This window comes from Squalius cephalus (genome assembly GCF_949319135.1).
Source record: "Squalius cephalus genome assembly, chromosome: 2".
Lineage (NCBI taxonomy): Eukaryota > Metazoa > Chordata > Actinopteri > Cypriniformes > Leuciscidae > Squalius > Squalius cephalus.
Genome location: NC_137123.1, coordinates 25,629,411 through 25,651,481, shown reverse-complemented (window position 1 = coordinate 25,651,481; position 22,071 = coordinate 25,629,411). Strand labels below are relative to the sequence as shown.

At 39.5% G+C, this 22,071-nt stretch overlaps 2 protein-coding genes across 3 annotated transcripts in view; one reads left to right on the top strand and one right to left on the bottom strand.

The window, feature by feature from the left end:
* The first annotated feature begins 90 nt into the window (after positions 1-90).
* tmx2b (thioredoxin-related transmembrane protein 2b) lies at positions 91-7,450 on the top strand. The gene is made up of 8 exons (XM_079898458.1): positions 91-455; positions 1,201-1,261; positions 1,618-1,731; positions 1,875-1,951; positions 3,678-3,784; positions 5,737-5,802; positions 5,891-6,020; positions 6,215-7,450. The coding sequence occupies exons 1-8, from the start codon at positions 267-269 to the stop codon at positions 6,395-6,397; spliced, it is 927 nt and encodes a 308-aa protein (XP_079754584.1). The 5' UTR covers positions 91-266; the 3' UTR covers positions 6,398-7,450.
* A 509-nt stretch (positions 7,451-7,959) lies between these two features.
* zdhhc5a (zDHHC palmitoyltransferase 5a) overlaps positions 7,960-22,071 on the bottom strand; it is a 25,956-nt gene continuing 11,844 nt past the window's right edge. Inside the window, exons 8-11 of one of the 2 annotated variants that reach the window (XM_079898411.1) lie at positions 18,680-18,797; positions 18,181-18,293; positions 15,421-16,346; positions 7,960-9,638 (exon numbers count right to left, since the gene is read on the bottom strand). In XM_079898411.1, the coding sequence (XP_079754537.1) occupies positions 9,425-9,638; positions 15,421-16,346; positions 18,181-18,293; positions 18,680-18,797 (1,371 nt within the window). In that variant the 3' untranslated portion in view covers positions 7,960-9,424. Of the gene's footprint in view, positions 9,639-15,334; positions 16,347-18,180; positions 18,294-18,679; positions 18,798-22,071 lie in introns of both variants that reach the window. The other variant, XR_013824007.1, reaches the window with a different exon arrangement.

Genomic DNA, 22,071 nt, shown 5'->3' with positions numbered 1-22,071 from the left:
TACTTCCGCTTGTCCTTCCCTTTATGTGACATCACGACCAATAAGCGACGTCGTTTCAGTAAAGTTACCAATCAACGGGCCTGCTTTAAAGAGGAGGGGCGGTTTTTTTCCTTCGTCCGCAGTGACCTCTGCTCTGTCCCTTTAAATCGTTTAATTTATTTGCCGACGGATATTGTCTCGCATTGATAGCGGTATTGATGCGGACTCTGTCGTCTCGGATCTCCGCAGCAATCGTTTTCTGAAAAAAAAGAAGAGAAAAAAGAAAAATGGCATTGTTAACACCTTTGTTAGCATTTCTGTACCATTTGCCGCAGGTTTACAAATGGCTTCTAAAACCATACTATATAGCCTCGTTATTTATGTCTAGCGCGTTCCTGCTTATCCGCAAAACGCCTGGGATCTGTGAACATCTTTCGACGCAGCGCGAGGATGGCAATTCATGCGATTTTGATTGGGTATGTATAAAGCAGACCTTTGGGGTTTCATGCTGAATGATAACGCACATAACCTGCTTCGTAACAAGGGAACTGGGCAGTGGCCAGCAGATGATGGTCTATAGAATTTGGGGGGGGTCGCTATTTAGCTGGCACGGGAACAAGTCTAGATCCTGGTAAAAGAGTTTGGAATACCATGCATATATGAATGATGCATGTGGAAAAAAACTTGGCAACCTCTTCCACGTGTGGTGCATGTGTATCTCTGAATGATCACACTGTTGTGTTGTTTCTTCGACTTTATGTTTATATTTATTGTTATATTAAACTTATTATAAGGGTACCTTATAAAACAAAGAATGTTTTAATATTTAATAAAAGTTGAACCTTATTAAAACCCTGTTATCAATATATATATATATATATATATATAATATTTTTTATATATATATATAATATTTTATATATATATATATATATATATAATATTTTATATATATATAAATATAAATATATATATATATATATATATTTTTTTTTTATTATATATATATATATATATATATAATAATGCTTCCATTAACACTCACAGGATGCTCTTTGGAATTTGCTTTTATAGTTCGACATTACTCTCAAATTGTTATGCAAATAGTATAATAATATATGTATTTTGGCCTTGTTGTATATATTATATAGGACCCACTTTAAGTGTCTACTATGCATTTACATTTCTTTCAGCCATTTTTCTGTTCATTTTGTTTTTCAGAGAGAGGTGGAGATACTGATGTTCCTGAGTGCTATAGTCATGATGAAAAACAGAAGAGCAAGTAAGACTTTCTCCCCCTTAAAACGCTTTTCTTTTTTTACTTTGTGCAAAAAAAGTATTTTCTATACCGCTTTGTTTATTGACATTCAAATTTCAGAAAATAATCTCTAACCATACCGAATCTGATGTCAATAGCCTGAGGTTGAATGTTAAGGTTTTGTTTATACACTAAACGCTCAGACACCTGTGTTCTCAGTGACGGTTGTCCTTGTGTTTGTAGTTTAATCAAATGTCCTTTTGTCATTCAATGTTTCTGTTACTCTCTCCCCCTCCTCCAGCTCAACTCGCCCCCTTTCACCATTCATTTTTGTATGACGAAATATAATAATGTGTTTTCGTTTAATCTTTGCTCCGCAGTAACCGTTGAGCAGCATGTGGGCAACATCATCCTCTTTAGTAAAGTAGCCAATGTGATCCTGTTCTTCAGACTGGACATACGTTTGGGGCTTCTCTACTTGACCTTGTGTATTGGTCAGTATTTAAAAAAAAAATCAATTTCACTGTCAGTCAGTGGAAACGTTCTAATGTTTAAAGACTAAACCAAATATTAGATAAATGTAGTATGGCTGTCAACCATTTCTATGCATACTGATGTTCTTTTATCACTGATGCAGTTTTCCTGATGATCTGCAAACCTCCTCTGTACATGGGCCCTGAATACATCAAGTATTTCAATGATAAAACCATTGATGTGAGTATGATTTCACATCATACTATGATTTCAGTCACTCTTCATGGGCTTCTGGTTCTCAAAACAAATTTGCACAGAATGGGAAAAAGAAGAACAATATATTAAAAGCCGGGGGACTATTTAAGTTATAAGATATTTCTGGGATTTCTGCTGTAGTTATGACAAAGCAGCTTGTTTTCAAGGTGTATTAAAGGCACACTATGCAGTTTCCGTTTTTCTCAAACAGCGACCCCTAGAGTCACTGTGGGGTACTCGTATTTAATGTTACTGTCGTAAATACCACTCACGCAGAGCTGTCTCTGCACTCTTCCGACCGCGCTTTCTTCGTCGACTCTGCCATGATTCACGTCTCAAATGCATGCTAGTGTCTTCCATAGAGTTTGCTTCATATGTTGTTGATGTATGTGACATCGTGCCGTAAAGCAAGTCGTGATTCTTGCGAGATTTGGCGGGGCGCCACCTCTCAAACTTGCATTGCCCCCCGCTTTGCTATCGGGATGATTCGCCCTACGAGTTCGTTTACCATCGAAATTATTTCGAAGCTGTTATAGTAAGGTACAAATTTTGCATAGTGTGCCTTTAACAGAAACTGGGAGTATTGACATATTAACTCTTTCCCTGCTATTGGCGGAATTTTCCGCTTTCCGTGTTTTCACCGTTACACTGTAGGGGGCGCATCTTCTGAAAGAGTCCTGAATCTCCAGATCAAAACATAGCAGCAGAAACAACAAGCGATCTCGTATATAAGCAGATGCATATGAAAAATAATGCAATCATCAACATTAAACTGCATATAAATCAAAACTGACGAATGTTACGGAATGAAATATTGACCCAGGATGAGCTACAGGACTTTGTAAGCATTAGGGGTGTTGATGGGGAAGCATCAGGGGTTTTGATCACCGTTCTGAATCCAATTCCAGACGTAGTCTTTGGCAAAAACGTGATTTTCTCAGCTTTTTCCTCAAAATTTTGCTTTTTTTAACGAAACACCCACGTTCAAGTGTTGATTAAAAAAAGAATGCATGAAGCTAGAATAAGATATAATAACTAAATATTCTGGGGGCCATGAAAATTTTGTGAAAATGATCAAAAATGCTGGCGGTGGGTGGCAGCAGCTTTAAAAAAATTAATAAAAAAATGACTGTGGCAGGGAAAGAGTTAAATATATTTACCGCGATTCGTTTTGTGCTTCAAGAAGGTCTAGAAATGCATATTCCTCAATAAAAACAATAGTTATTGAGGGGGAAAAGGCATTATTTAAGTTCATGTCTTACATTTATGTTTAGCATTTTTAATTAAGAGTATTTAGAGATTATTTTAATATATCAACAATAATGTATTGATTTAAATACTTTTAAAATATCCTGCAGCCCCCTTGGAAATTTGCTGAGGCCCCCCTGTGGTATTTATTTATTCTTTTATGTATTTTATTGTTTCTTTATCTTTAGTTTCCACTTCCCAATGATTCGGTCATAGTGTCTCTCGCAAGTGTGCACACTCTGCACTACGACTTCTCATCGCATACTAGTTGCCCACTTTAAACATCAAAGGGAACAAGCTTAGCCTTTGCAAATAAGCCATTGGGTGTTTAGTTTTTACCCAATGTTAATGGTTTCAGCCACATTCATAGTTGAACTTTAACTTCAGCAGCCTGAGGGATATAGTGTGCAAATACATGTTGTTTGAAACTGACTATAGATGTTCACCTTTCTTTTGTGTTTAGGAGGAGCTGGAGAAGGACCACCGAGTGACCTGGATCGTGGAGTTTTTTGCTAACTGGTCACCAGAATGTCAGTCTTTCGCCTCCGTCTATGCTGATCTGTCCTTGAAGTAAGAACATTGATCTTGATACACTGCCATTCAAAAGTTTCAGGCCTGTACTTTTTTTTTTTTTTAAAGAAATTATCACATTTATTGAGGATCAAGGATCCATTAAATAGATCAAAATGGACAGTAAAGACATTTATAATGTAACAAAAGATTTCCATTTCAAATAAATGCTGTTCCTGTTCATCAAAGAATCCAGATTTTCTTAACAAAAATATTAAGCCCTACATTTTCAACACAATAATACATGTTTCTTGAGCAGCAAATCATCATATTAGACTGATTTCTGAAGGATCATGTGACACTTAAGATTGGAGTAATGATGCAGAAAATTCAGCTTTAACACAGGAATAAATACAATTTTACTACATATTCACATAAAACAACATTCACTTAGAAAAGTTACTTTAAATTGTAATAATATTTCAAAATTGTACTGTTTTGCTGTATTTTCGAGTTTGTGAGAATAAAGGGTCGTACACACCGGGACGAATATCGGCGCGCGTTATTCGCCAGCGTTTTTCAACGTGTTTTTTGTGTTCACACCCAAGCGATTTTCGCTGACGATGAGCCGAGTGAACATGCAAATTCATTCCCTGACATTAGATGGCGCTTAATGTAAAACAGAAACCACTCCATAACAGTTCTCTTTTATCAAGATTTTTGTAGTCGCTGTCGCGTTTGTCATATAGTTCTATATGTTCCAACACCAACAAGACCAGCAGCTCTACAATCATCTTGCCTTGCATCTTCCTCGTCTTATTTCTTCCCGGCAGTGTAGACGCTACTTGGTGTATATCTTCTTCGCCGTTACGTATGTGTGCTCGGTAAGACCGTTTTGTGTTTGAGCGCCCCCAAGTTGTGTTTTACTGTAACTTCAGAAGCTCCAGACACGTGAGCAAAAGCGCCAATCTCATTGGTCGGATAGTTTGACGCGGCGCGTCAAACCAAAAAAACGAACCCGAGGCGTTTTTAAAGGGGGGGTACAATGGTGTTTCATGTATTCAGAGTTGTTTACAGTGTTAAAGAGATGGATTCTCATGCATAACATGGCCAAAGTTTTTAAAAAATATTTTGGACGAATAACGGAGAATTTCTGTGCCGAACATCTTACTTCCGTGTTGGTACAAGTTTCGGCTGGTTTTTTTTCGACCGTGGATCTAATGACGTAGACCAAAGTGGAACTCCTTATATGAGCATTTCTCCCGGAAAAGCGCGGCCGCGCACACGTCGACCAGAGGAGAGCGAGACCGCGCACATCAACGCGCTTCAACAGGAAATCATCGGCAGCGCTGCATAGTGTCTAGTGTTTTTGGATGTGAGGGAAAGCTTCCCAAAGAACCCAGCGTTAGGAACAGTGGATGCAGATTGTTGTGTAGTTGTGTAGACTGTTTGTTCCCTGCATTTCGACGATGAATGTTATATAAACAAAGCCCAGATCGGATTCTCTCTATGGCTCTGGCTTCGCCCACACGGCCCGCCTCCAGACGCTCGGGTTTTTTCGGAAAGACTCGGTACAGCCTATCTTTAAACTAAAGAAACTAATAAAACTAAAGACTTTTTGGAGATATGAAGGATGCAATACTACTCTATAGGTACTCAAGATTAACAGGTGATTGAGTGAAAATGAGCATTTCACCCCCCCTTTAAAAAAATTACGCTTTTGCATGTGGCGTTTTTCGCGTCGGTGTTCACACTCACATTGGCGCCCTTTGTTTAGTCACGAGGCGTTAAACGTCGGCGAATATCGCGCGTGAATTTCATCCCGGTGTGAACAGGCCTTAAGACTTCTCAAAAATATTTATAAAAAAATACCCCAAACTTTTGAATCGTAGTTTACGTCCTGCTGCTCATCAGTTTTAAATATGAATGTTTAATGATATATAAATATAAATAAATATTTAATGAATTGAAATATTATGAATGGAGACGATTAACCCATCTCTCTCACTCAGGTACAACTGCGCTGGACTGAAATTTGGCAAAGTGGACATTGGTCGTTACAGTGAAGTGTCCAAGAAGTAAGATGCGTTTGTGTCCCACTGTTTCTCGTCATACTATGGTACACAGACTGTGACAATATCCTGTGTTTCTTCCCCCTCCCCTTAGGTATAGGGTCAGCACCTCTCCTCTGTCAAAGCAGCTGCCCTCTCTTGTGCTCTTCCAGGGGGGAAAGGAAGTGATGCGGCGCCCTCAGGTGGACAAGAAGGGACGCGCAGTGTCTTGGACATTCACAGAGGTGAGGCTTAAAGTCGGCATGAAACGGAAGCTGCAATGGTCTTTCCTGTGATGCATATCTGAGTGAAACTGCTTCTCAAACAAGAAGAAATTTAGGCTTTGTTAGAAACATCCTTCAAACACTTAAGAAATCTCAAAAGCCTGTATGTTTTCTACACAACACAGAGAAATGTGTGTGTTTTTTTTTCTTTCTAGGAAAATATCATCCGAGAGTTTAACCTCAACGAGTTGTATCAGAAGTTTAAGAAGCTCGGTAAGACCAAAGGAGAGAAATCCGAGAGGCCAAATGAATCTGTATTTTCCCCTGTGCCTGAAGAGGAGGAACCGGAGACCGAGACCATCACTGCGATGGACACAGAGAGCAAGAAGGACAAATAGAAAGCGCACATTGCTGAAGAGCACTGTCAATCACTATGGGACTGGACCAGATTGTGCTAATGTTCAGTATGCAGAGAGAGAGAGAGAGAGAGAGTTTGTATGTAGTTATAAGCAGAATGATTGTTTATTTCTTTTTGTATAACGTATTAGTTAATTGCAAAAACAGTCCAATAATATAGTAAATCCTAATACATTAATTAAACTTCATAATCGTCGATATACTGGATACAGTAGATGCAGGTGTCCAAACAACGTCATTTGGGACATTGATATTCGATCTCTGTCCGCTGTGTTGTTTTAATCGAGTTAAACATAATTAAACGTTGGACTTCTACCTCTAATATGGTTGATAATTGTGAAGTGATCATTAGTAAGGGGTTATTTTGTGTTGCATATGCATCACATATTGGGGAACAAACTTTATCAGTTCTTTTTTTTACTGTATTGGTAATCCTTCCATACATTTGACACTCTTAGTATTCTTATTTTCAGTTTTTTTTAACTACTTTTCTGAGACGTAGCTTGTTTGTATGGTACTGACTACCAGATTGCATTCAGTGATCTAAAAAGGGAGGGTCTTTTATGCAAACAGTTCATGTCATTTTACAAATTAAAAAACTAAGAGTGAGATCTCAAGATAATATTCTGCAAAATGTGGTTACCTTTGACATTGAGACCCAGTTACACATTTATTTTCAGACTGAATACTGCTGTTGATGTCTTAAGTTATTTAAGTTTATATAAAACATTTCTTTGGCAGAAGCTTTTAACATTTTTATTATTACTTTAAACACTGAAGAAAGCTGCAGGCAGACTTCATGTTTTAACCTTTTCCAGTCATTACTGTTGGAAACTTGTTTTCAGTGTGTGTAGAGTTTTGCCATCAATTTCCTTACAAAAAGGAGGAATATTAAGTGCACTATTGAATAAACAATTGTTGATTTTCACTAATCTTTAATGAATTGATGATTGAAAGATGACCAAGTGCTTTGAGTGGGTTGTGGATGGAAAGTTTTTTTTTTTTGCCATTCCAATAAAACACTTTGTTCTTCACGCCCTGTTTTGTGTAGCTTGTACATTTTATCCAGTTGCTTTAAATTCCGACTCAACAGAAAAACCAGGGAGATTTTGGACCATTTGCTGAACCAAGCACATCTAAATCACTCAATTTGACATGGAATTTAAACATTGCAGCATTTGGTAGCAGTGGCTACCAAAAATATACATTAAAGTTGCATCTGCAAACAAATAATGCTAGACATTCTTTCAGAACAGAGGAACCACAGGTGTCATTCGTCACATTAATGGGACATTTCCCAACCTGAAAGTGTCCAAATACCTTTTGTTCTAATTTTGAAGGCCTCTGTATACATTTAGTTGAGTATAATATATTTCTCTGTCAGCTGTCATTACACAAATAAGAGCACATCCACTAACAATTTTTAGCGCCTCTCAAACGTCTGTAATGAGGTGGCAAAATATTTTATAGACCATTTTTCTGATGTCTACATGCTTTCACAGATTTGAGACTGGACAGAAAAAAAACATTCATGGACATAAATGGTGTATACATTTCCAAAGTTTATGCATTACAAAAAGAGGCAATGCACAAAGGCACAACTGATTTATAAAGAGTTTATTACCAATGCTCACACACACACACACCCATACACATTCACAACCATGCTCACTCACACTGAACTATACAGTACACGTTCTTTTCTTTCTTTCTTTCTTTCTTTCCCTCAGTCCATCTTTTGATCCAAAATATTCCTAGAAGTGTATTCATTGGCTTTTGTATCAGCCAGCAAATAACTTCTGTTCTGATTGGTCAGCCCTGATCTAAATATTGATCAATACACCTGACAAGACAGACGATGATTGAAATGAGTCCTGCAAAATGTCACAATCTTTTTGAATGTACTAGGTAAGAATTAAATAATTCAAAATAAAAGGCTTTCACTGAATCATAACGACAGCTAACTTCCTCTGACTGGCTCAACTGCCGTCCAATCAGAGGGCACTGATATGGTTACCCAGCGTTCGGTGGCACTGTGAGAAGAAGGCTTTAAATCCTACATGGCTGGCTAGTTAAGGCCACCAGTGAGATTTGCCTCTCATGTATTAATAAAACAATAATAATAATAAAAAAATCATACCTAAGAGGCAGACAATCAATGCTTACAGGATAAAATTTAAAATATGTCCCACAGATCGCAATGTCAAATGCATTTTTATGCTACGAGCAACCCTCTGACTGATCTAGAGTGTCACCAGCTCTTCATCCCTCTATACGATTAAAGTTCATAGAGAACAAATATCAGCCTTTGTAGAAAAAAAAAAAAACCATTTTGATCTTATCAATAACCATTTATAAATTCATATAAAATAACACTTTGAAAATTAAATAAAAACATATTTCTTCCTTGAATTTCCAAGGCCATTACTCTGAAAACACTAATTTGAAAAGGCTGCTGTCATTTAAATAATGCATTAGTCCATTTCTTTATCTTTTCTACCGTTTTGCTTCCCTGGTGCTGATTGGATACATTATCGCATGCCAATCACAGTGGTCTGAAATGGCTACTGAATGCCACAGGTCCCCTTTCGTAAAAAAATGTAATTCCACTCTTTGAAAAAAAAAAAAAAAAAAAAAAAAACGGTGACCATTTTTCTCTATACAGAACAATTTACACATTTATGTCGGATAAAAATCTTTTTTTTTTTTCTGAAACATTTTAAAGGCAATCCGGTCCTTTGCCGTCACACCAGTTGTGTGTTACAGCTCCTTACTGATGAGGAGTCTTGAAGTCCTATTATGTCATGGCTTGAAAGACCCCCCATGATCCTCCTCCTCCTCCTCCTACTTGTCATATATCCAACCAAAACCTGCTGGTCAGCATTGATTTCCATTTTGAAAAAAATCCATATCTTTCCAACGGGCACCAATGAGTCTGCCACACGTGATTTTCTCCACTATGTTGGTGAAGAAAAAGAGTCCCAACACCAGTAAAAACAGCCGCTCTCTCACACCGATATCTCATAAGTGGTCCCTCCAACGCCCGTCACCTTCTTCACCCCACCTCCAGGCTTGTGAGCGGGGCTCTGAGAAGAGCCAGCACTGGAATATGCCTGACCTGGGCGAGTCGACACGCTGACAGGATGAGAGGGGGACGAGGGGGTGAAAGGTGGTTTCGGCTGCCCGTTTGTCCGGCTATATGACTTCATCTGAATCTCGTCCCTAAACCAAGGAAACAGAGAGAAACTGGGAAATTAGAGAAGGATTTACATTATGTACATTTTTACACTACTGTTCAAAAGTTTGGGATCATAAAGTTTTAATACTTTTATTCAGCAAGGATGCATTAAATTGATCAAAAGTGACAGTAAAGATGCATAATGTTACAAAAGATTTATTTCAAATCAATACTTTTAAACTTTCAATTCCTCAAAGAATCCTAAAATGTATCACAGTTCCAAAAAAAACATTAGCATATTAGCTTTGCCATCACAGGAATAAGTTACATTCTAAAATATATTAAAATAGAAAATCGTTATTTTAAATTGTAATAATATTTCACAATATTACTCATTTTTACGTAAAAAATAAAAAATAAATTGCCGCCTTGGTGAGAATAAGAGACTTCGTACCGACCCCAAACATTTGAACGGTAGTGTTTTTGAGAGTAAAGATATGACTATGTCCTTTAGCTTGCATTCAAATGAAGAATCTTGATGTGAAATGTGTTGTTTTAGAGTGATGTCATTTGAAAGTTTCACTACCACAGTAAAAAAATTACAATACAATTACAATCAAAAGTAAAATCACAACACATAAGAAAGAACTGAAATAACTCGGCACAGAACTGCACCACAGGAAGCCAGTTATTTCATATTCCTGTAGCTGTGAGAAAAAAAAAAATGTATGAGAAAAAAGCCAGTTAAAAAGCCTCCCAGAATAGGTATCAGTTCAGAAAACAAAGAGTGAAAAACGGCGGTAAAAATAGTTTAGCTGAAATGGCAAATCCAGCCTTGCCTGCCAGTGAATTTCAATTTCTCTGACGCACAATTTGGAAAGGAAAGCATTCTCTCAAGCACTGAAGCACTGCAGGTTTATTATAACCATCAGCTTTGCTGTCAGGATGCCACTGAAATGTCTGTTAATAATGAGGGCTCATTGTCTGGCCCTTGGTTTGTTTCCTAATAACAATTTATAAATGTCAACTTGGATTGGTTAATTTAGTTCTCTCCTTCATTCTGAGCAACAATGTTTCCCGTAAAGAAGATTCATTCTCTGCTTCTTAGTGGAGACCAGGTCAATTTTGTTGCCTTTAAAATGCTGACTAATAACCAAGCAAAGCAGGCTTTCCAGACCTCTATAATGAGCAGAGAGATGAAGCTTTCTGTCTGGCTCGGATCTATCCATTTAGTCATTTTGCCAGTGAGGAAATTGGGTCTGATTATTCTAGTGTAGACAATATCCAGTTTATCTTCATAAGCAGCAGCATAATGTCAGGAGACTTCTAGTTTTCTATCCGCTCTTTCCACACAGACGCGCTTTATTTGTTTCTGCTCATGTTTACCATGGCATCTTGCCAAGACACTGAACTTAAGGTATATGAGACAACAGAGGCATTACTGTATTTTATACATTCATACATTAGTCTGAACCGGCTCACTCATTCATGACGTTAGTCACATTCTGTCAGTCCAAATCCGATTATTTGTGTATCCGATTGGAATCTGATCTAAATTATTGACTGTCCACACTGACTACGCTTACATGCAACCAAATTGTCGGCCCAATCGGACTGAAAAGCCTTCATTTAAACACCAACCGATTGAGTTCGATCCGAATGAAATTTCGATTGGATTGGAAGTAGACCTTTTATAATCTGATCAAAAGGACATGTAAACACTTGATCAGATTGAAAACCGAAACTAGAAATTGCTCCGCATGTGCAATGACGTAGAAATGGCGTAATGACGTATGGAACGAGCTGTTGTTGTTTTGAATGAAGTGTCATAAATGATTGTCGTGTCATTCTAAAAATTCTCCTAGCACTCATTGTCTGTGAAGTGCTGCAGGACAGCGTTGTCCCATCAGTCCTCACTTCACACTCTCATTCACAGACGGCTTGTTTTGGGCGCGGGAAGAGGCGTTTTTACTGCTTGATAAATATAACAGCACGACACGACGGTTCATGAGTTCGTTGTCTCCTAATCAGGACCCAAAACACATAAATATTAAATCTGCTCTTTAAAACAAAGAAAAGAAGCAATGTAGAAGAATAGTATGTGCAAACCGCGGGAAACTCTGTAGTGTGAAGCTTGTGAAATAACACGCATATCAACCCAATCACTTTATTTAGCGTTCATGAAAACACTACGTTCAGATTCATTAATCGTAATGAATTCATTCCGATTGAAACGAAAGGTGTCCATGTAAATATAGCAAGGTGTATCGCAACTGTTCGGATCTGATTTGCCTGTCCCGTGGCGCTCTTTCACTCTCCAGAATGTCTACATCGGTTTCTATGGCAATGAAGGCCTGTTCACACCGGGACGAATTTCGCGCACGATATTCGCCGACGTTTAACGCCTCGTGACTAAACAAAGGGCGCCAATGTGAGTGTGCACACCGGCGCGAAAAACGGCACGCGTAAAAGCGTAATTTTTTAAAAAACGCCTCGGGTTCGTTTTTTTGGTTTGACGCGCCGCGTCAAAAACTATCCGACCAATGAGATTGGCGCTTTTGTTCATGTGTCTGGAGCTTCTGAAGTTACAGTAAAACACAACTTGGGGGCGCTCAAACACAAAACGGTCTTGCCGAGCACACATACCTAACGGCGAAGAAGATATACACCAAGTAGCGTCTACACTGCCGGGAAGAAATAAGACGAGGAAGATGCAAGGCAAGATGATTGTAGAGCTGCTGGTCTCGTTGGTGTCGGAACATAAAGAACTATATGACAAACGCGACATGACTTGCTCTCTTCTTCTGAGTGACAAGCGAGTGTCAGAAGCGTAAAGCTGCGCAATGCCACCTTGTGTACCAGGGTATTTCTGTTTTACATTAAGCGCCATCTAATGTCAGGGAATGAATTTGCATGTTCACTCGGCTCATCGTCAGCGAAAATCGCTTGGGTGTGAACACAAAAAATGCGTTGAAAAACGCTGGCGAATAACGCACGGCAATATTCGTCCCGGTGTGTACGACCCTTTAAGGCCTGTTCACACCGGGACGAATTTCGCGCGCGATATTCGCCGACGTTTAACGCCTCTTGACTAAACAAAGGGCGCCAATGTGAGTGTGCACACCGACACGAAAAACGCCACGCGTAAAAGCGTCATTTTTTTAAAAACGCCTCGGGTTCGTTTTTTTTGGTTTGACGCACCGCGTCAAAAACTATCCGACCAATGAGATTGCCGCTTTTGCTCACGTGTCTGGAGCTTCTGAAGTTACAGTAAAACACAACTTGGGGGCGCTCAAACACAAAACGGTCTTGCCGAGCACACATACGTAACGGCGAAGAAGTAATACACCAAGTAGCGTCTACACTGCCGGGAAGAAATAAGACGAGGAAGATGCAAGGCAAGATGATTGTAGAGCTGCTGGTCTCGTTGGTGTCGGAACATAAAGAACTATATGACAAACGCGACATGACTTGCTCTCTTCTTCTGAGTGACAAGCGAGTGTCAGAAGCGTAAAGCTGCGCAATGCCACCTTGTGTACCAGGGTATTTCTGTTTTACATTAAGCGCCATCTAATGTCAGGGAATGAATTTGCATGTTCACTCGGCTCATCGTCAGCGAAAATCGCTTGGGTGTGAACACAAAAAATGCGTTGAAAAACGCTGGCGAATAACGCACGGCAATATTCGTCCCGGTGTGTACGACCCTTTAAGGCCTGTTCACACCGGGACGAATTTCGCGCGCGATATTCGCCGACGTTTAACGCCTCTTGACTAAACAAAGGGCGCCAATGTGAGTGTGCACACCGACACGAAAAACGCCACGCGTAAAAGCGTCATTTTTTTAAAAACGCCTCGGGTTCGTTTTTTTTGGTTTGACGCACCGCGTCAAAAACTATCCGACCAATGAGATTGCCGCTTTTGCTCACGTGTCTGGAGCTTCTGAAGTTACAGTAAAACACAACTTGGGGGCGCTCAAACACAAAACGGTCTTGCCGAGCACACATACGTAACGGCGAAGAAGTAATACACCAAGTAGCGTCTACACTGCCGGGAAGAAATAAGACGAGGAAGATGCAAGGCAAGATGATTGTAGAGCTGCTGGTCTTGTTGGTGTCGGAACATAAAGAACTATATGACAAACGCGACAGAGACTACAAAAATCTTGATAAAAGAGAACTGTTATGGAGTGGTTTCTGTTTTGCATTAAGCGCCATCTAATGTCAGGGAATGAATTTGCATGTTCACTCGGCTCATCGTCAGCGAAAATCGCTTGGGTGTGAACACAAAAAACGTGTTGAAAAACGCTGGCGAATAACGCGCGCCGATATTCGTCCCGGTGTGTAGGGCCCTTGACATTGATGACAATTTAAAAACTGCACTGGTTAACAGGGCATTTAAAATTAAATGGTTAATGAGTGTTTTAAATTAAATTCCTTTAGTATTATTATGTACATTTAAAAAAAAAACATATTAAAAAAAAAAAGAAAGTGCAACACAATAATTTAATAATACATTTAAAAAGCCCCTTAATGGGATAGTTCACCCAAAAATGAATATTATCCCCTGATTTACTCTGAATCCATCCTAGGCGTTTATGACATTCTTCTTTCAGATGAATACAATCGGAGTTACATTAAAAAAATGTTCTGGCTCTTCCAAGCTTTATAATGGGAGTGAATGGGCACAATTTTTTTTTTTAAGTCCATACAAGTGCATCTTTCCATCATAAAAGTGTCCCAAACGGCTCCGAGGGGTTAATAAAGGCCTTCTTAAGCAAAGCATTGTGTGCCTGTACTAGCAGCATACTAGTAGTCAATGAATACAAACTTCAGCATATTCTGAATAGACTTCTGATCAACATCCTCCTGTTATGTGCAATGAGCAATATAATCCTTCAGACAAAAAATGAAACATACAAAGCTGCTCTTATACACAAATAAATAATAAAGAGTCTAAGACGCATGACTTCAAATTGTTGCTGTATACCACAACCAAAAACAGCTTATACAAAAAAAGTAAATGAACATCTGCAGAGAGCACAGTCAAAATGTAACTTTTTGTGACTGGCACTGCACTGATACACACTGTGACTGTGGAGGGCAGTATAACGTACATATAACAGATCTGTTTACAGCATATTGATGTGAAAACAAAATAATACAGAAAGCAGCTCTCATATGTTAGCTTTTAACGAAGAGGGTGCCGTTCGGATTTCACGCTCAGCCATCATGCGTTTTTGTTATGCGCACGCCACAGACTGGCCGGGCACTCCACTTCCGCCCTTCAGAGGTCCGCCTTTTGCGTTCCATCAATATTGCATTATTAGAAAGAAACTTTTTTTATTTTTGAAAATCGATTTCTGACATTTGTGAATCGATTCAGAATCGTCCACGTCCGCATCCCGATGCATCTAAGAATCAAATTTTCCCCCCACCCCTAATATACACCAAGGATGGCTTCGGCATGAGTAAATCATGGGCTAATTTTCATTTTTGGGTGAACTATCCCTTTAACCATTTAATTACCAATTAACGATTAACTAAAAATAATAGATTTTTATGCTGTTTTAATACTTTGGCCATTTTGATTCACATACGTTCAACACAAAGAACAAAGTAGCAGAAAGCAACAGATTATCACTAATGAGAGCATAAAATTACTGAGGAGCTTCGTAGACAGAACGAGTTTAGACTAGTGGGATAAAGATGAAGGAAGAAAGAAGTGAAAGAGATACACTCACAGGAGTCTGGGAGGAGGAGGAGGAAGAGTAGGAGGAAGGAGGCAGTGCTGCGCAGAGCGTCGTAAGGTTGTGGGGGAGTTACTCACTTTGGCGCCTGTATGCCCCCTCCCCCGACCGAGGCCGAGGCTTTGCGGACCAGGCGGTACTGCATCTCTGCAGCGGCAGCGCTAGAGTAAGACAGGGACTTCCCCAGTGGCGGGGGGTGTGGCGAGCGTGGAGGGTGGGTGGTGGGCGGCAGGGGCGTGTCAGTGGAGCGAGTGCGGTATGGATACGAGGGCTGAGACGGGCCCGAGTCAGAGAGCAGAGGGGGTCGAGAAAAGCGAGGCGGCCGATGGTGGTGGTGGTGATGGTGGTGGTGGTGATGATGGTGCGGTTGCGAGTCGTGCAGCAGGCGTTCTCGCTCGCGTTCAGGCGGAGCGGGAGGGGAAGCAGTGGAGCCACGTAGATAGACGGCATGCTGCGGGGAGGCGAGGAGGACGGCGCTAGAGGCAGATGGCTGGTGGAGTTCAGCCTCCCGTTGCTGAGCGATCTGTGCTGACAGGAAGGGCGAACTGTATCCAACTACTGGCGCGCGCGGTCGCCCTGGCGTCATCTCTGGTGCCGCTGATTCAAATTCTGGGCTTTCGGAAGGTGTGAGCAGACTATCGTACGAAAGACTGCCGTTCCGAGGAGCCGGTGGTGGCGTCTGATTGGCTAAGCTTTTGTAGCTGGTGGAGGTGGTAGCCTCAGATGGTGGGGCATTGTGGGAAGAGCGAACACTGGAGGACCGTGAGGCCCCTCCGGCGAGCACCGTAGGATCAGAGAAGGAGGGGTACGAGCGCCCTCCTAGGGAGTATCCAGGGATCCCTGAGGCTGGAGGTCCTCCAGGGCCCCCACCTGTTCGCTCGGCCCCGCTACGCTCCGCTCCGCCCACCTCACACCCATCCAGACTGGGTTCGGAGCGATAGCCTGGCTGCTGACTGGACTGGAGGAGAGAGGAAGAGGACTCTTTAAGACTGTCCCCACGACTCATCTACAGAGAGAGCGAGAGAGAGACAGGAAGCAGAAGAGTTTATAAAGTTACAAGAGAAATCTGAAAGCCAAATTCAATGGGAGGTAAAGGACAAACTCCATTGTAAGGATCATGTGGGCCACTGGGGACAGATGATTTGGTAAAGTGTTTTCTATAGCTATAATAAAGAGCCAGCATTACAGGATACGACAGACAGAGAGGCTAAGCTTGGAAAGGCAGGGAACACTGAAGTATTGGCAACGAACTTGGAAGCACTAAGGGCAGAGCACTGTGTATGTCATTTTTGCCTTTTGTTTCAACAAGGCACACCACATGAGCAACCATAAAAAGTCAAAAGATCACAACATCTACTGGCAGGGGAATAAGTCCTGAGGCCTCATGTATAAAAGGTAAGATACAAGCAAGTTTGACATTTACCCGGTTGGTTTTTTTGATTGTAGACCTGAGTGACTGTGGATATTTTTTATCCATTTAACTCGCAGGTATATTATTTCACAGAACATAATGTAGTTCTGCACATTAATATCTAGTTTGTTTTGCGACTAAATGCTCAACCAAAAATAGAACTTTGGAATTGTGATATTTCTTCCCAGCAGAATGATAAAAGTCTAAGTGGCCAATTAATTTTGGTCAATTAATTGCACTCGAAGTAAGGAGGCGGAGAGAGAGTTTGTAAACATACAAAAGCGTACAAAATAATTTACAGTTTACTGTCTATCATCCTGTCTTTTTTACAGAATCCCAAAAAATCCCAACACTTTCCTTAATTTGCCGGTGTCTAGCTGCTATATCGGAGTGTCTACCAGTTACTGGCCCTGGATTATTTACGATATTATCATACGTGTAGTATTAACACAATATCAATATTGAATTTTTATATGCATCACTGTTATCATCAGTTCCGGTATACCGCTACTCACCTAATTACAGCTCATGAATTGAAAGGAAGCCAACAGCATAAATACTATTTTATAAATCTAAACTATGTGCGCACAAACTTTTAGAATGGAAGCTCACAGTAAATGTTTATTCATGAGGCCTCTGTCTTTCAGAATCAATTAAATTCACATCACATAGTGTGTTTCTTATCTGATCTATCTTAATCCAAAACCACAGAGCCAAAACTGACACACCCTCAGAGCTAAAACCAGCAAAACGTTTTGCATAGCCACTCTGGGAGGACAGATGGGTTGTTTGTGTTGGCTTTATTAACACTTGAGTTTAATCACACAAATGGGACAGATTACATTTATTATTTTGTTTCAGAAAGGCAATATTTGTCTGTGCCAAATATTTTGTATGCTGTGGGCTTTTGAGAAAGTAGAATGGTCTTTTTGTAAAGACACCATCTTTATACAATATAACCCTAGAGATATGAAATCCCTAATATGATGATAAACTAGTTGGAGAATCAAAATGCAATAATTAAATAGAAAATTAGCAACATTGAAAAGCTGCATTTATAAAAATTAATTGATGTGTACAAAAAGACAAGTATTAGAGAAAGGAGAGGAACATTAACAATAACACACACACACACACGGACACACAAACAATGAAGTACAGTGTAAACTTACTGATACTGTTCAACTGAAAGCCACTGAGTCAACCAAAACGAAGGGGAAAAAACAATATAATGGATTGAATAAAATGTTAGAGGAAAAAGAAAGGCTTAAAATATGCGGTATAATGGAAATAATAACGGTCATGCAAAAGAATGTGAATGACGTCGCATCAACAAATGAAATGCAGTGAATCATCACCACCACCACCACCGACTGTGAATAAATACACTTTGGATAAACAATACATACATCCAACACGGAAAAGTTACCTGGTTGGCATATGCATGTGTAAGAGCAGTGTGGTTCTTGCCCGGGCTGCTGTAGGTGGGTCTGTACTTGAACATGGTGGGGGTGGGTGGAGCTTTATTCAACAGACTGCTCTCTGCAAACAAAAAAAGTTAAAAAAGGTCCATGAGAAATCAGATTCAGAGTTTTAAACACATTTTAGGAACACATTAAGTTAATTAAACAAGCATTCCAACAGGTACTTGCAATCTTAAAATCCATTCCAAATACTAATTATTTATTCCTAAATGGCTAAATATAACCACAATTCAGCATGAAAATACAATTATGACATTATTGCAGAGACATTCTGAAACCTTTAATACACTCTATTGAATGCAAGTCAAATGGTGACTTTGAAAATGTAATCTGAAGTTTAAAAAATTAGCTAAAAGAACTTAACAAATAAGGCAGAAAAGATAAATGTTTGAAGGATAATCAATCAGAATGATATTATAGTTTGTCATGCTGGTTGGCTCTAACCCTCAGGGTGTCCGGCAGGTCCTCGTGACAGCCCAGGGTATCTGAGCTCTGGTTTAGGTGGAGGCGGAGGCTCGGCGTCAGCAGATTGACTCTCCATCATCTCCAAACTGCTCTTAGACTGAAATATCGCAAGAGAAAGGATAAAGCACCAGTGGTTAATTAAATAAAAGAAACAGACACAACAGCAGGTAACACACTAAATGTAAAAGCAAGGACCCCGATTCAGCATCCGAACATTGATTAGAAGTACAACTCCTTCCTTAATTCCAAAGTCACTAAAAGAAAATGGTTATTGAGGTTATATCTAAATCTAATATAAAACAAATGGAAATGTAGCCAATGTATTCTGCAATGCTTTTCATCATGCTGAAGAAAAAGGTTCAAGATTAGGGGGATTTTAGAGTATGAAGTCTTCTATGAACCACGTCACTTTTTACGTTGAGGCCATTGATTTGGCACTAGGGTCAGATTGATACAGAATTTTTGGGAAGATATCACCTTCTAGTACTTCACTACTGCTAACAACAGCAGTTTTTTTTTTTTTTATCAAGTCATGTTCTAATTAATGTATGTGTAATGCAATTATTCATACTAGTTTTTGTAACATATTCAGTGAATCCCAAACATTTATGTTTCAAAGTTGCATTGCCTGAACTGCCAAACTGTGCACTGTACTGGTCGGGTAACGAAATTTGATTAATTTTATATTGTAAATATCTAACCCTATTACTTTGTATTGGTATACCATGCAACCCTATTTGGTATAGTTCAACATGTTGCTGGGTGGAAACATGAACACACTTTAGTCTCTGGACCATTTGTCGTGCCAACTTTCCATGAGGTTACTAGTTGCAGCAGACACACCTCCAAAAGATTCAGCAACCTTATCAGAGATATAAGACCAGGACTTCTGAAAAGTGAATGCACATCTCTTTTAATTGGTTCCTTCCGTTTCTGCACAGTGGAGCAAATTCATCTCTGCCACATGGTACCTTCGTCCTCCCACTTGCTATCAGTGCTTACAACTCAGCAAGCTACAAGTTGAGCCTCTCATTTTAGAAATCATTAATGCAGAAATCCATGTATTGCCAAAAAGCAAACACATTTTCCTCATAACTCCAGGTTACAATGTTAAAAATGGTCAAAACCCTGTAATAAAGTGCTCCAAACAGATAGAAAGTTCCTATAGTTCTTCAAGAAAATAAATCAAGATACATTTCAGAACACAACCTTTCATTATGGAACAAGAAAGTATTTTTGACAGTTTAAAAGCCGGTCTACATTTCAGCCATATTAATGCAAGCCTGTCTGTGTCAGCCATCCTCAATCACATGGTAAATGGCACATACAGATATTTTTTAGCTTCATCTGCCAGAGAGCGGGAATTGGAGCCAGTTGTTTGCAAAATAGTCTAGTAGTGCACTCTCTGACCTAGGGATTTGGGAGGCGACAGGAACATCTGCATCTAAAAGGCAGAGGTAACGCTTATGGCCTCAGCTTGTACAAGGTTTTAAAACATTTCCATGGCCTATCCAGTTACTGGATAAGGATTTAAAAAAATAAAAAAATAAATAAAATCAAGTATTCCGGAGTCATTTAGAACAATGTGATTCTGTTTGACCAATTTAATAAAAAGAACAACTTTGGACAAAATTGGCCATCATTATTGCTTGCAAGCAGCTTTTTGCCCTGTATAAGAGTATGATTTCATTAGTTTCCATGGCTATTTCAGGCCTGGAAAATTCAATAAAAAAATTCCCTGATATAAGGTAGGGTAGGCAATTTCTGAGAGGCTAGCAATAGCATGCTAGCTTTGAAAGCAAAAGATCCAACCCTCCCTTCAATGCGCTCTCCAAAGCCATGCCTCCTCCAAAACACATGAACATGCACAGCAAAAGCAGACTCTACAAAGGTTCACGAGGCCGTGTTAAATTACCTCATGTCTCAAAGCACAGAACATTACAATAATAATGAACGTGAACAACTTAGAGCTCTGACTTCTGAAACGCATTATTCCGAGCTCAGAGTACGGTGAGGTTGGTAATCGAACCGTACTTTTAAGGGAACAGACAGAATTACATAATACCGATTCACATGAAATCAATCGGTGCCAAATTACGGTACCTCAGAATGCATCGGCCTATTTAAATATGAATCCTGCATTTTCTGTGTGTCCCTGTGTGAATGAATGGTGCAGACGCGCTGTTTCATTTACCACACACACACACACACAAAAGCATGCGTGATGCTCGCGCTCTTTCACTATATGAGGACATGAATGCATGAACTTCAGCTCCAGAGCCGCTCTGAGAGTCACTTCATCAGCATTTTACAGTTTCATTTGAGAAAAACTATTCTCATATCATAAACACACAGAAATTCAAAGGTCTTCAAGGCAACCCATCAAAATAAAAGTTTGGTTTAACTTGACAAATATATTACTTTTGTACAGTAGAATTTATATGTCTCAATGTAATAATAATAATAACACTAATAATAATAAATGATCATAAAAACTTGGTTTAAGGAATAATAAAAATATTTCTTCCATGTTTTAATTTGAACAGTATAAAGCTCAGTTGTGAAGTATGTTATTTGACAAAAAAGTGTTTAATTTCATGTGATTAAAAGATAAATTAAATTAATGTTTTATGTCTTCATTTGATTACCAGAAAATACACAACAAAGAATTAGTGGGAAAACAAAACATTTCATAAAAATGACTTTGTTTTTAATTATTAAAATGGTTATTATGATTATATATTATTATGAATTCAATTCCTTAAGTAGCCGACTATTTACGGTTAAATAATACAGTATACAAACATGACAGACAATTGCAGACAGCAACCAAGGCAGCTCTGGCATAATGTTAATTGCACTTCTATAAATGACTTACAGGTTCTTTACAGTTATTGAGATAAACATGCCTAAAGTACCGGAAAAAAGTTACCGTTGGGTACCGGCACTGAATTTTCAACTACTACTATGCTCTGTGACTGTTTGTCTACAGCTCTGCATATCCTCATGGAACACGCTGTTGTCGTGTGATGTCTGTGAGAGAAGGGTGTGTGGAGGTATGGAAATTAGGGATGCACCGAAATTTCAGCTGCTGAAAATGGCATTTTTGGTTTTTAGCCAAAAGAGAAAAAAGGCCGAAAATATGCCGCCCCGCCCCTCCATGTTCAGCGTTTAGGTTTTACTTTGGCTCAGCATGTTTTGTGACTTTGCGAGCCACTCCGCTTGCGAAGATGCACAACTTCAAAGCATGATCCGCTGTGTGTGTGTATGCTGTGCTCTCCACTCCATGTTTGCAGCGCGTTCTGCAATGTTACGCTGCAACCTCGGTGTGTGTGCGCTCTGCTAAGTCGCTCACGGCCCAAACACATGTA

Excerpts from the sequence above, each read along its gene's own strand:
- tmx2b (XM_079898458.1), top strand. The coding sequence starts at position 267 with ATGGCATTGTTAACACCTTTGTTAGCATTTCTGTACCATTTGCCGCAG. Across the intron at positions 3,785-5,736 it reads TATGCTGATCTGTCCTTGAA|GTACAACTGCGCTGGACTGA; the intron begins GTAAGAACATTG and ends TCTCTCACTCAG. Across the intron at positions 6,021-6,214 it reads TGTCTTGGACATTCACAGAG|GAAAATATCATCCGAGAGTT; the intron begins GTGAGGCTTAAA and ends TTTTCTTTCTAG.